Below are 15101 nucleotides of genomic sequence, written 5' to 3' on the forward strand. Positions count from 1 at the left end.
GGTAAAAAGAAAGAAGCACTGGCTCAAGTAGAACACAGCAGAGGAAATCTGACACATTAATGAAAAAATTAACAGGTCCATATGATATTATACAAACCACTTACAGAGAGCAGAATAGGAACATTGTGCCTGTCACCAGAAAACCAGGCAGTGAGTTGACCTAAAGCAGAACAAGCTGAAAACTGATTGGTCTATACACATCACAATCTGTTTCTGAAACATAAGACAAATAATGTAAACAGTTAAACTTCAAAGGCCATAGTGGTCACTTAACTCCCATGGCATTATTCCAGAAATTAATTTGCCTCACATACTGTAACACAGGCATTTGCACAGACATATTGTCTTTGTACATACTTGAGGACTGACTGTATGCAGAGTCAATTGTCAGAAGGAGCAGAATCAGTTAAATGGAAATGCCTCAGCAGGGAACTCCACTAATTTTAACAGATACAGACTGTTTCCCCCAGACAAAGGGCTCGAGCTGGAGCTAACGTTGCTAAGATTGTTAGCATTCCAGAAAGTGTGGCAGAACCCCCTGTGGAGATGCTCCATCCCCAGAAGCCCAGTTGAGCAGATCCCTATGAAGATGTCCACCTGCAGACTAGGAGAGGTCTGTTTTGGCATAATTTGGCCAAAGTCACTGCAGGTCTACTAAAACACCAACCTGAAGATTTGCCCTGTAGAAAATAGCTAAGAAACATATTCAATTACTCATATGCAAAGCTGCAGCTTCCTTGTTGCTCTAATTTGACCTCAGACCAAACTGCTGACAAAGGTGGGGGCTTTGCTTCTCCTGCTACACCAGCAGGTAGCCTTATGAGTTTGTGTAGTAAGCTAGATAAGATGTTCCTCCTATCCTGACTTAACTAACTAACCAAAAAGAGAAATGGCTGCTTCTCACCCAGATCAGCCCCTAGGCTCATCTCATAGGACTGCATGACACCTCGGAAGGGTGACAGTGGTGCAAATCATACGTCCAGGAGCATCTGCAGCAGCAGGAAGGGTAGCAGAGCTGGACAGCTTTTTTATCAGCAGTTCATAACTAGAATAGCTGAAAGCATTCAAAGGAAAAAGATTTATATCAGAGGAGAGGGAATTTTTTCAGTGAACCAATATTGAGGTCCTGTTCTCAGCTTGATATGCTTTTCCACAGGTGATTGAAGGCTCTGTTTTAAATGTAGAGCACAGGACAGCAACTTAGGAAGAAGTTCTGCAATGACTGAAGATTATCTGTATGACTAAACTTTTCTTTGTCAAGGTAATAAGCCCTTCCACTAATCTTTTCTGCTGCAAAGCAAATATTAGAAGTAATATAACAGATCTGGTGGCTTTTTTAGCAGACAGGTGCTGGAGTCATATCATGCAGCACTGTACATACAAATGGCACCTTTAGAAAAACTGGTGCATTTGCAAGGTTTAACAATATCGTGTAGCACTAGTGACATCTGCAGGTACATAGAGGTTGGAACAGTGAGAGGAAAATGCCAATATAAGGCTCTGGTGAGAATCTCTTGTAAGGAAAATCAGCAGATGCATCCACAGTGCCTGCCCTCGCAGTCACACCAGGGATGAACGGGCTCTCTGGACTGCTGTCAGAAGAGGTTAAGGCATTCTCTAAACCGCACTCTGGAGGAGATTCTCATTTCATCAGAAAAGTAGGTGGTTAAGGAAAGATGACTTTCTATTTTGCGAGACACCCACATAGAAGCATGACTACCCTCTTTAGTGGGAGTGAGAAGTAAAGGAATGATCTTCAGGGAGTGGTTGTGTCACTGACACAGTCACACCTGGGTAGAACATAGAATCTTTTGAGTTGGAATGGATCATTAAAAGTCATCTAGTCCAACTCCCCTGCAATGAACAGGGATACCTACAGCTCCATCAGGTTGTTCAGAGCCCCGTCCAGCCTGATCTTGAGCGTCTCCAGGGACAGAGCATCCACCATCTCTCTGGGCAGTGTGTTCGTGTGCCTCACCCCCCCTATTATAAAAAACTTTTTCCTTATATCCAAACAAAATCTCTTCTCTTGCAGTTTGAAACCATTTCCCCTTGTCTTATCACAACAGACCCTGTTAAAGAGACTGTTCCCTTCCTTCTTATAGCCTCCTTTTAAATACTGAAAGGTCACTCTCAGGTCCCCCCAGAGCCTTCTCTTCCCCAGGCTGAACAGCCCCAGCTCTCTCAGCCTGTCCTCATGGGTGAGGTGTTCCATCCCTTGCATCATTTTTGTGGCCCTCCTCTGGACATGCTCCAACAGGCCTCACCAGCACAGAGCAGAGAGGCATGATCACCTCCCTCACTCTGCTGACCACACTTCTTTTGATGCAGCCCAGCATATGGTTGGCTTTCTTGGCCGTGAGGGCACATTGCTGGCCATTCACCATCTAGCTTGCTATCCACCAGTACCACCATGTCCTTTTCTGCAGGGTTGTGCTTATGTCCCCCAGCTTGTACTGATAGACATACTTAGACATAAGGAAGAACTTTTTCTCTCAGAGAGTGGTCAGGCACTGGAATGGCCTGCTCAGAGAGGTGGTGGAGTCGCCGTCCCTGGCAGTGTTCAAGAGGCGTCTGGATGACGTGCTGCATGATATGGTTTAATGCTAGTGGTGGCAATGGCGATGAGACGGTTGGACTAGATGATCTTGTAGGTCGTTTCCAACCTTGTGATTCTATGATTCTATGATTCTATGATTCTATGATAGTGGGAGTTGCCATGACCCAAGTGCAAGACCTTGCACTTGGCTTTGTTGAACCTCCTGAATTTCTCTGGTGCCCATTCTCAAGCTTGTCTAGGCCTCTCTGGATGGCAGAGTGAGCCAAGAAACAACAGTATGAAGGAGGCAACCACGAACTATCTTAAGGAAGATGAAGGAATGGGGACAGCTAATTTAAAAATTTTCCACAACTCAAGACAAAGCATTATAGTGAAGAGTCACTGTTGGTTGCATTGAGTTTTGTTGCAACTGATAGGTCTAACAGATGCTCTATTTTAAAGAGAGTGTGATAAGAGAAAATTCCCACCAGAAAAAGAAAAAAACAAAAAGAAAGCATACTCAAGATAAAACCTCTGGGCAGAGTTGTTGGGCAAGGAGAGCAAGTAAGTGAGAGAGTATGCACACGAGTGAAGATCAGAGCACTGTGCAAACATTTACAAGCAAGAAATTTTGGTCTAGCCTGAGGAATAACAGCTAGATCTTAACAAAAATGAGCTGGGAGGAGAAGTCTTAGGAGGGCGATATCTAGATTTGTTGATGTAAGGAAGGAGACGGTCTGCTTTTTTAATTTCCCCTTTGTTCAAGAAAGCAGTCTCTTAAACACAGTAAAAAATTGAATTCACTTTCAATTTCTCTCATTTTTTGATGCTATTCCAGTTCTGCCACACACAAATCCAACAACACTACTTTTTAACACTTCATGCTTATACTAAGAAAGATATTTCTCACTAATTTCATTAATGCTGCTGTTAAAACAATGTCTGTAAACCAAAGGAACAAAGGTATAAAAACAGAGCAATGAGGAAGTGTTTTTTTCTAGTTTGCATGGATTTCTTATGGGCTTTTGCTTAAAATTCCTTAATTTCTGGTCCTAAGATTTTTAGTTTTGTTCATTTGTTCGCTTTGTTTTCTTAGCATTTTGTCTTAAACCAATATTACGCAAGAACACAATTTTACCTAAAAATTACAGCAGCCTAATAGCAAGTAAGCAACAACCACTGAAATACTTACAAGATAAGGGAGGGTATTTATAGTTGTGTTAGACTGCTAACATTTTAACAGCTCAGGGGATATTCAGTTTCTGTGTAGATCTCCTAAAGAGAAATGTACCTTCACAGTGTAGGAAATGAGAAAGAAGATGGTAATGCAAGTGAGAACAGCAATTGGATGAATCTGTGGTAATTTTAGTGAAACAGCTGTGCCAATATGCTTGGGGAACAGTTGAACAAGGCACACAGACATATATGCCATGGCAAACCTATAGTCGGTACAGAAATATGAGGGAATATGAAGTATCTGACGCAAAATGGGAAGCCAAGAATGAGAGAACAAGAAATGTGTTGAGTTTGCAAATTAAAAAAATGGTGTTGAAGGATGTTACTAGAAAGACGCTTCCCTTACTACTGCTAAGGGAAGAGCAATACAACAATAAAGTAGTAGGATAGAAGTATGCATCATGCAATGCCAACCTGGTAACATAAATAAAAAGAAATGTTGGGCTCTTGAACTGGGGGAGACCATAAAGTAAATGTGAGAAGATGAGCTGGGTCCAAGGTCAATCTCAGAAACCCACCCAAAACCTCAAAAAAATTTGCAAGACAGCTGAGAGCAGCCTACAAGCTCTGATGTCACTCACACCAGGGCCCCAATTCCAGTCTACTGGTGCTCCAGGACATAATTTGCTCACATTCACTCAGTGGGATATTCCCTCCTGTCACCAGTTCTTTTGGCCAAAGAAGATTTTTATGAAAGATTACACCGCTGTTCAGTAATAAAGCTTAAAAAGCCACGCTTCTAGAATTCAGATAGATTCTCCCTATAAAAAGCACTGTCTTTTACCCAACTCCAACTTTCATACTCAGATACACATTTGTGTTTTGTTTATAAAACCCCTTTTTTCATATATTTTATTGGAAATTCTCAATAAAATTATGTACTTCAAGTAGAGCTTTACTCTTGTATTTTGAAACAGCATTTGTTTACTGTGTAAGAAAGAAAGGAAGTGGTTTTGTCCCTCACTTACCAAATAACACTGAGATAGAAAGTCCTGCATGGTGCTGTCAATCCAAGGGAGAAGTGAAATTTATGTTAAATGTAGTAATCACATTTCCCTCTAACCAGTAGACTTACTGCTACCTTTCATCAGTATGTGCCTTGCAGGACCTACACCCTCACTACCACATTTGTCTGGAGGTGTTGGCTGATTGAGCCTGCCCAAACCCTCCTCACACAGACTCTGAAATAAGAGTATGCAGCATACTGTTTGGTTCTTTGTGTTAAAGAATACTTCATATTGGCTGAATGGTCTTCAGTGATAAAAAGAGCTTCTTGAGAAAACGAAGATGTCTCTCTTTTTTTAGCTGAGCTCAGCCGTATTTGTTGGCTTTTTTTCTTCCTATTACTTGAAAAAAATTCTTCAAACACTATTTTTTTCCAAGGAGACATTTCAGTTTGGAATTTTTAAAGTTAATTTTACTCTTCCGAGTTCATTATTGCTTTAGGCTCTTTCTTTGAAGAACATACGCACTTTCACAATCTGCTATCACCTTTGCCTCTAAGGTCCATTTCTCCCAACACCCTGAAGCTCCTGACCTCTTCAGTTGTTGCCTCCATGCAGAAATAGAATGGCCATCCTGTTACCCTTTGTTCAGGGAATGTACCAACCAAGCAGTAAAACTGCACAGACCACTGGATTATCACCAATGAAACAATAGCTACTGAGGCATATCCATCCTGCAGCTTTATTGTTGTTTTGGGGCTCTAACAGATCATCTGGTGTATATGTGTATGAGATAAGCAGTTTCTGAAGCCAATTTGCAATCAGTATCCTGATAATGCATTTGGTACAGCTTCTTGCAATGATGGGAGTTTGCAAGTAATCTTTATAGTAACTGCAGATCTCATGTGCCTCACCTGAAACACTGACTCTTTATTGAACCCTGCCCCCTAAAGCAAAATTTGCATCGAGAAGCAATGCCTGTATAGAGTAATTAAGTTGGCAACTCCTAACAGGCCAAGCAAGCCCAAATAGAGGCAGAGCTGGGTGCTTTGCCGCTTCTCAGAGGAGTGAGGTTTGTGCTCAGTACTTTCTATTAACTAAATTTTGTCTCAGTTCATCAGGATTTAGAAATTTCAGGAAGGCTCAGGCTTGCATAAAAATAACTCCTTGCTGATACTAGCATTCAGCCCTAGTTCTGACCTGCACAACCAACTGTGGCAGTGACCCTCCAAGTACTAGATGCAAGTCAAAGAAAAGAGCAAAAAGGGGGAATGACAGAACAAAATACAACATCTCATAGATATAAAAGGGTGTGTTCTTATCTACACATGGCAATGACTTCGTTTAGAATAGATATCCTTTTGATAAGGTAACCAGAAATGAGATGTTAAGTCCCTACTGCTAACTCTATCAAAAACATGTCTTATTCAGCATTAAGGAACCGTTCACACTTAAGGATGACACAGAAGGATTTGTTTGCACATATTCAACATTACTGAATTTGCTAGCTGCATTTTAAAAGAATTACAAAAACTCTGTGGGATAAAAAGTTGGTACACTCTGTACTTAAAGAGAAGAGATGGGTGTAGTGGGTACTTTTGTATTCTGATCTACTTGGAATATATTGATTTATAGCAGTGTCATGTTATTTTCTGGCATAGAATAAATTTTCTTTGTAGAGGTTCATATGATGCTGTATTTTAGATTTTTTATGAAAATAAGGGTGATAACACACCAGTGCACTAATTTTTTCAGTGGTAGCAAAGCAGTGCTTGTACAGATTTGAGGAAATTTCAGGTTCTCCCATTGCCCTGCCAGCATGGAGCTGGGGTGGACAGGGAGTTGGGAGGGGACACAGTAAGGACAGCTGACAAAATGGCCAAAGGGATATCCCTGTATTATATGCTGTCATACTCAGCAGTAAAATCTGGGGTAAAGAAAGAAGAGGTAGGGGACATTCAAAAGATGGTGCTTGTCTTCCCAAGAAACCATTAGACATGATGAACCCAACTTTCCTTGGAGTGACTGAACATGTATGCCACTTTACCTACTGAACTCTTTTTATTTCAAATCATGAGTTCTTGAACTTTTACCTTAGTAATTCTTCCCCCAATGGGATAGGGAGCAAGTAGCTGTGTGGTACTGAGTTGCCCACTGGGGTTAAACCACAGCACGCAGTAACTACAGGCCTACCTCACTGGCCAAGACTTGATAATGTCCAGTGCTACTCAGGTACCGTATAATAAGGGTACATCTCATAAAAGAACAAATAAGAAGTGTATTCAAACAGTGCTAGAGAAGAGGCAGAAAGTCATAGAATCATAGAATCACAGAATAGCCTGGGTTGAAAAGGACCCCAAAGATCATCCAGTTTCAACCCCCTGCTATGTGCGGGATCACCAACCAGCAGACCAGGCTGCCCAGAGCCACATCCAGCCTGGCCTTGAATGCCTCCAGGGATGGGGCATCCACAGCCTCCTTGGGCAACCTGTTCCAGTGTGTCACCACCCTCTGTGTGAAAAACGTCCTCCTAATATCTAACCTAAACCTCCCCTGTCTCAGTTTAAAACCATTCCCCCTTGTCCTATCACTATCCACTAAGCCAATATCCTTTTGTAAACCTCTCAATTACACTGTAGGCTTCTTAAGTTTGCATTTTAGCCTATGCTAGTCCAAAAAGAAATTTCACAGAAAGAAAGGAAAAAGGGAAAAGTGAAAAAGAAGGAATGGCAATAGGTCAAAGACTGTAGAAGGAAAGAACTTTCCCCTTCCCAAGCTGTGTGTGACAGCGGAACAAGAACAGGTTGGGCTACGTAGCCACCTGCTCTGCCTGGAAACAATGTCAACATAAGAATGTCTTCTTGCTGCACTTGTAATAAAGTTTTGTATTAACAACTTGATAGTGAAATAACAACTTTGTCCCTGGCCATCTTTCTCCTGACATTAACCGTTTCTCTTTCCACCTACAGGCACAAGAATAACCCTCCTTCACCAGAGCTCCACACCTGAGTCCTTGGCAACACTTTTTCACAAATCTGACTGGATTTGTGTCAGATTTGTTTCTTAGCCTGTAAAAACTTAGAAAATAGAAAAATTGAGACTTCTATATTCCATTTTAGTTGAAAATAAATAAAAGCTGCTATGTATTATTTCATGCATTCTTTACATTGTTACTTTCAGTTCATGTAGTGTATTCAATGATTACTTATGAATGTGATTCATAATATAGTATAATATTCATATATAACTTCATAAAGTATAATCTTATCACAGATTCACTCCCCTTATCTTCTCTTCCATCATAGGCAGGCCATTATACATCTTGCCTTCATTCTACAATGCTTTTGAATAGGAAATAGTACTCTTGCATGATCTCACAAAACCATAGTTGTAAGAAAGTCTTATTTATTGAAGAAAATCCAGAGATGTGCATAAGTGCTTTACACTTCTAAGTTCTCAACTGCTTCACCTGAACAGGTATGTAGTCTAATGCCTTTTCCCAGAGAACATGTTCACATTAAAAGTAGTCTCTATATTCCCCTGATATCTGAACATCATTAATGAGAGAAAGCAATCCTGCTACATGCTTGACAACAAATTCATAAAGTAATTGGATACTTTATGCTAAGTTGGTAAACTGATTCTGAATGCAGTAAAAACTGTTCAAAAGAAATGAAATGGAGAACATATTAACTTTTGAATACTACTGATCCTTATGGAAAATAACAAACATTTCTCATATAGCTATTTATTTATTCTTAATACCACTTGTGAACAGCAATGTTGCAATTGGAGATAATATCTTCCACAACCAGAATGAAGATAACATCAGCAGTCTACTAAGGAAAGAAAGGCAGAGGTAATTTTCTTTTCCTGGCCAATTTGAATTGCTGAAAAATGTACACAAACTTTGGGCATACACATTTCTCTGAAGAACATATTTCACCAAAGCCTTACCTTTGGATTACTCTTCCAGAAGAAACTAATTCCAAACCTTTTCTATTTACAACAGTCATTCTCTACAGATATAGCTGAAATTCAGCTTCTTTTTTTTTTTTTTTAATTTTTTTATTATTTTTTTATTATTATTTTTTTTTTACCTTCTAACAAGAGCCTGATCTCAATATTGCAAACTTTTTGGGACATAATATTTTCATAAAAGCCATTCGAAATTTATCATGACAGAGAGGGTAGAGGAATGGGTTCAGAGAGGAATTGATCCACAAAAGCCAAAAGGTAATTTGATATAGAATTGGATGGACACATTTTCCTTGGCAGGCTCCACGAATAATCATTAGTAAAGTATATGGGGCCCAGCAAATGGCAAAGACACACACAATTACAGCAAGTGACTTTGCAATCTTCTTGTCATGATGCAGTTTTGACCTGGCCTTTGCACAAACAGAAAAATCATTTTCTGGGGTCACAGAGTTGGCTCTGGATGGAGATGAGCTTTCAGTTACCAAAGACTCTTTCTTTGTCCTCATGGAGGAAGAAGCACTGTCCTCCGTTTCTGACAAAAAGGGTCCTCGCCTCAGCAAAAAACAAAACCTCCAGGACACACTGCTGCTCCCTGGAGACTCACAGTATTGAACGCTGCCACGCCGCTGGCGTCTCTGGATGTTGTGGAAGATGCTCACGTTGAAGTAGGTGACAGAGATCAGGGGCACAAAGAACTCCAGGGTGGATGCACACAGGAGGAAGTACCAGTTGTTGAAGAACTCGGCATAGCAATGCCCTTCCTCTACCATGCTGCAGCCAGACACGTACTCCCAAAGGAGAACTGCCGGAGAGTAGAGCAGGAAGGCAAGAATCCAGATGGCCACCATCTTGACGACAGGGTTGGACATCATTCCCTGCTGGGCTCTGTAAGATACCTGTGAGGGGAAAAAAAAAAAAACATGTTGTACACGTAGAGGCAAAAAACAAAGAGAAGTAGCCTGAGAGGAGCTTTGCATAGCATTTGCTAACTTGGAGTTGCAGCTTCAGTGATCACATGAACCTCTCTCGGGTAAGCTTAATTTATTGATGTTGACATAACATTGGGGTATCTACGTATCAGTAAAAAGTATTAGGGTCCTGGTTCAGACAAGAAAACAGAATCTTCCATCTGTGTTAGAAGTACTTTGCAATTTGGTATGCCTTGTTTGAGACATCTGCAGCCTGAATTGGCTGAATAATTAGCATCTTATAGTTGCTCAGAGAAGGATTCCCATTCACTGACAACTGCTCCGGTTTTTGCAGCACTTTTCAAGCACATTATGCTGTATGAGCGCTTTTACATTTCCAGTGTAATTTTTTCTTACAGAAAAAATGTTTTGAGTTTGATTTTCCAGATTTTTTTAATTAAAACAACATTAAGTAACAGAAAATTTAAAAAAAAATAATAGAGTCAAATATAATAAGTTGAAGTAACTATAATTAACAAAAATAAAACTGAAATTTTATGGTATGGCATTATATTGGCATTTTCACAGGTCAGCAAAGAGCTGAGACCCCTAGCTCAGCGCCACATTTCTCTGCCATTTCAGCAAGCAGAGTGAGTAGTGAGAACTGCTGACCTCCATCCTTAGCATGAACAAAGATATGAAGCACATATAAGGTGCATTGGGTGCACTGCAGAAACCAAAGACACAGAGTGCATCTATTCTGCTTCAGGCTCTGAAGAGGTTTTGTCTCATATCCCCAAGCAGTCTCTGCAGTCTGCCCTGAGTCTCACTCTCTGCCTCAGTTGCTCTTGCTCCCAGTGCTCTCCAGTATCATTAGGAGACAACTGTCCTAATGGCCTAGACGTAATCCCCAGCATCCTTTACTTCCCTGCCCTAGCTTTTCCCTCCCACACTGATTTATTTCAGATTTCCTTCTCCTGTGGTCCCTTTTTTTCCCATCTTCCTGCCTTACCCTACACTCCTTAAAGTGGCAGCACAATAGCACAACAACTTGCAGCAGAACTTGTGAGAAAAGACATATTTTCCAGCTATGGGCTGGAAGATGGGCTGCAACTACCTCCACATGCCAGCATATGTTCTGAACGCTATTATCTTGATTAATCCAAGTCCTATATTCACCAATATGGCAACATGCACAATACTAGTATCGAGATATAGCCCTGCCAAATCCCACCATCTTGCCACAAAACTCAGAGAGGCTATAAATAGGGTACTTACAGCTTTAGTAACTGAGAGGAAACGGTCATAACTAATTATAACAATGTTAAATACTGAAGCTGAACACATGAGATAGTCCATAAGGAGCCAGAGCTTACAGATGCCTCTTCCAAAGTGCCAGATCCCTGTCAGGGCATAGGGGATGTAGAGAGGGATGCAAAATGCACCTACAGAAAGCAACCACAGAGACACCATGAAGTTGTTACAGATTGCAAACAACACTCCTTGAAGTAAAAACAATATTCTGGTATTTAGTGTAAAAAAAAAAAAAAAGCATACTATTAAGGTGAATACATAAGTTATATAAAGAAATTCTTACATTACCATGAAATCTAATGAAAAGATTCAGATCTTATTATATGCTGATTGTTAGGGATAAAGTTAAAGCACATCAGCAACAAAGGATCTGCTGAAGAAGAAAACTGCAACCTAACCAACTTTACAGTCTGTAAAGATATATAATCAGTGCTGCATCTTGTATGCATTGTCATTATGCTCCAAAATGTAACCTTGTTGTTCTATATCTTATCTTTCATCTGTTTGAGTTTTCCGTCAAAATACATCTACAAACATTGCCAACATAGCTTATTAATATAAGATTAGCACTTGTGTACTAGAGACAGTACACTGGAGAGTCTGCATAGTGTCTGGAAACGTTTACTAATGATAGAGCAGACACAGTAGAGATATGAAAATCTATTCCAATTTTAGGGGGTGTTTTAAGTCACAACACTTCTCCAGTTAAGATTAACTACAAAAATATTTTTTGTTTTACTACATTTACCTTTTGTCCAGCAGTCTTTCTACTGAAGTACTTGGAAACATGACACTATGTCAAGAAGGGTTTAATACAGAAAATAATCAGGAGCAACAGTCTGTTGGTGGAATGATCCATCTGATCCATAGTCTACACTGAGCTCCATCAGTGGAAAGAGAGCTCATTGCTCACTACATCTACCAGGAAGGATGTTGCAGCAAGTGGAGTGTCTTTTCTCAGGAGACAAGTGATAGGACTCAAGAAAACAGCCTCATGTTTAGACAAGAGAGGTTTAGATGAGACATTAAGAAGAATTTCTTCTCAGAGAGGGAGATCAAGCATTGGAATGGGCTGCCCATGGAAGTGGTGATATTCCCATCCCTTGAGATGGAGATCCTTAAGAGATGTGGTCATGGCAGTAAGGGACATGGAGTTTGGTGGAGGGACATAGTAGGTCAAGATGACAGACAGACTTGATCCTGAAGGTCTTTTTCAATCTAAACATTTCTATGATTTTATGATCCTAAATCATTTTCACGTTTTATTTTTAAGCCAGCCACTTATTTATTGTACTGTGGGAACACAAGAAAAACTGTTCAGAGCAGAAGCTGTGGAGCAAGATAAACAGCATGAGAACCAAGGACACCTCTAGAAGAAGAGAGAACGTCCCACGGCACTGACTGGATAAGTGCCTGCATGAATGGTTGAAGAGTGTTTTGTAGAATGCTCTGTTGACATGTAAAGGTGGATGGGGAAGTTGTAGGGGTGGATGGGAAAGCCAGAAAAAGAAAACTTCTGAAGGTATATAAGTGATGTGAGAACTTGTAATAAATTATTTGGATCATTCACCTCTGAGTCCGTGCACCAGACGCTGCATTTTACCACTAATATTCTTTCAAAATTATAGTGTAATATCTAATTCTATTTGTCTACATTCCTGAAAAAGCTGATCCAACAGAGATAAATACAAAGCCATACACAGCCTCACGATCTATTTTCAACTCTACAGATTTTTCTTTTTTAATATGTCTGTCAAGATCTTAGAATTTACTGAACATGTTCAGGATGATGTGCTAATGGCTTGTCTTAACAAACATATCAAATATAAGCAGTATCAATTTTGCAAAAAACCCTCATTTTTCAAAATTGTTGATGTCAGCTACTGCACTCATCAATTTCAGTGGATCAAACTATGTTTGACACCATGTCAAAAATGATTGTTTTTTTTTTCCTGAAGATATCAATATAGATTAAAGAATCAGGCTTTAAGAGTTTATATTTGAAACTATTTTCAGTTTTGATAATTGGAGGATGCAAACAACAGTAGTTATGTTGCCTGAAAAGATTCCGTACTTCTAAGAAATTTAAAAATACTACAGCAGCTTTAAAAAAAAAAAAAAAAAATCTTTTCTGACTGATCCCAGAGATGAAGTCCTGGATTTAGACGGTCTATGGGCCAGCAAAATACTGACAACCATTTTCTGACAGCTGACTTGAGACTCCTCGAGGCACCAGCCACAAAAAAGAGCAGGTGAGGATGGGAAGTAGTTAAATCTCTTGACTAAATTGCAAGATACAAACAGAAACAAATTTGAAGATGTGAGCAATGAAATGATAGCTCCAGCAATTTTTCTGCCTGAAGTAGGAAAACAAAGGCTTTGATTCCTCTCGTTTCTGCCCCATGGGGAGGGCCCTGGAATTAAGGTCCACTTTTAATAAATGGCATAAGTGAAGAAACACCATAATGGCTAGCTTAGTACACTTCACTACTCAGCACTGCAAAAGAACAGCACTTTGGGGGGTGGTATTGCCAGAAGTGGAGTATGTTGCTGAGTGTTATTTCCCTCTTCAGGAGCCAGCGAGTACTGGTCTCTTTGATAGTCTCAAAGGGAAACAACTTACATGCAGAAATGCCTCCTTGCTAGCCTCAAGTCAAGATGATGCCAGAAGATTTTATCATGCTTCTCAAGATAGAATCACTTCCTTTACTCCTAAGACAAAGTTTTAAAAATTTAGAGCTCTGTGCTGAAGATACTACATTGAAAGAGCCAGGCAGACCTCAGTAAAACACCAACAACCTTCTAAAAAATATTCAGCACCTCAGATCTTACTTAAAAACCTGACTTTTTCTGTTTGCTGGAAGACCTACCACTGGGTTTTGTTCAGTCTTCTCCTCAGTTTTAATGGTCTGATCCCTGCAGGAGCACTGCACAAAGCATTCATGGCCGCTGCCTCTTTCCCAGTGTCACTCACTAGGACTGAATCCACTGCAGTTCAGGGACTGGTGCATGGACACTGTGGGACAAGGGGGCTAAGAAGGAAAACAGGTGGAAGATGCCAGCAGATTGTTGCATTTCTTGTAGTGTAATACACTCACAGGCCATTTAATACCAAATTAAGAAGTAATTCATTTACTTTGATGTACCAGAGATAGCTGTGTAAGAAAGCAGTTGCTCTGATAAATATGAAGATGTTGTGATGGCAGGTAATTAATAGTTTTACACAAGGAGCAAAAGTAAATCAGAAACTGTAGCATAGCTCCTCTTTCAGTCAATCAGTATTCATATACAGTAGATACTCCTCTTTTTTTGAAGAGACGTTAAAAGCATTTACTATAAAAAAGAATGCATTATGTGTCTCATTATGATGCATTTTGAGACGCAATAGGCTGCTGAAACACTTAACACAGTTTTCATCATCACTTACCTTTCCCCATGCCACACAGCTGGGAAATATTTCTCCAAGAAGAAACCACCCACCTACAGAAGACACCCTGCTCCCCCTAAGAGTACTGGAAAGCAAACGTTGCATGCTTCCCACTGCAACTTACCCACTGCAAAGTCAGAAATGGCAAGGTTGAGAAAGAAATAGTTACTCCGATGCCTGAGATTTCTGTCCAAGATGAAAGCCAGGATCACCAGGACATTTCCGAGGATCGTGACCAGAGCCAGCAGCACCATGAGCAGAGCCAGGAGCACCAACACACCCAGGGAAAACTGAGGGGTCGATGGCTGTGGTGACAGCGTCCCGTTACAGGGTCCCATCATGCACGGAATTTCAGCAGAAGAAACTTGGAAAGAAAGTTGCAAATATCAGATTTATCCTGAAGGTTGAGAAAAGCCTATCAAGAGGATAGGCTAAAGACTGAGACACCAAAAAACCCCACTGTATCAAAATAACAGATTACAAAATTTCAAAAACTGGAATCGTCAGTGTTTGTCTGAATGCACCTGAAAAAAAAAATCCGTAAAAAAGACACCTAATAAGTAAATGCAAACTGCAAGACAATTTGTCTCTTTCCTGAAGGCTGATCCTTATCTTTTGAGGTCAGAAAAACTGGTCTGAAAACTCTTTTCAAAGTCAGGCAGTTTGCATATTAGCATTATGCAAGCAGATTTTACACTGAATTCTGCTAAAGCTAAAAACAGAACTCTTTTCACTTCCCCAGTGGTCAACAG

At 40.2% G+C, this 15101-nt stretch overlaps 1 protein-coding gene across 1 annotated transcript; it reads right to left on the reverse strand.

Annotated features, from left to right (window-relative positions):
• Positions 1-8822: 8822 nt before the first annotated feature.
• LOC306944981 (histamine H3 receptor-like) lies at positions 8823-14699 on the reverse strand (the record flags this gene model as incomplete). The annotated part of the gene is made up of 3 exons (XM_079533661.1): positions 14474-14699; positions 10887-11053; positions 8823-9596 (listed from the first exon to the last, which is right to left on the reverse strand). Exons 1-3 carry the CDS (start codon positions 14688-14690, stop codon positions 8823-8825), a joined length of 1158 nt encoding a protein of 385 aa, XP_079389787.1. The 5' UTR covers positions 14691-14699.
• Between the last annotated feature and the right edge of the window lie 402 nt (positions 14700-15101).

This window comes from Tetrao urogallus (assembly GCF_951394365.1).
Source record: "Tetrao urogallus genome assembly, chromosome: 3".
In the NCBI taxonomy this organism is placed as follows: domain Eukaryota; kingdom Metazoa; phylum Chordata; class Aves; order Galliformes; family Phasianidae; genus Tetrao; species Tetrao urogallus.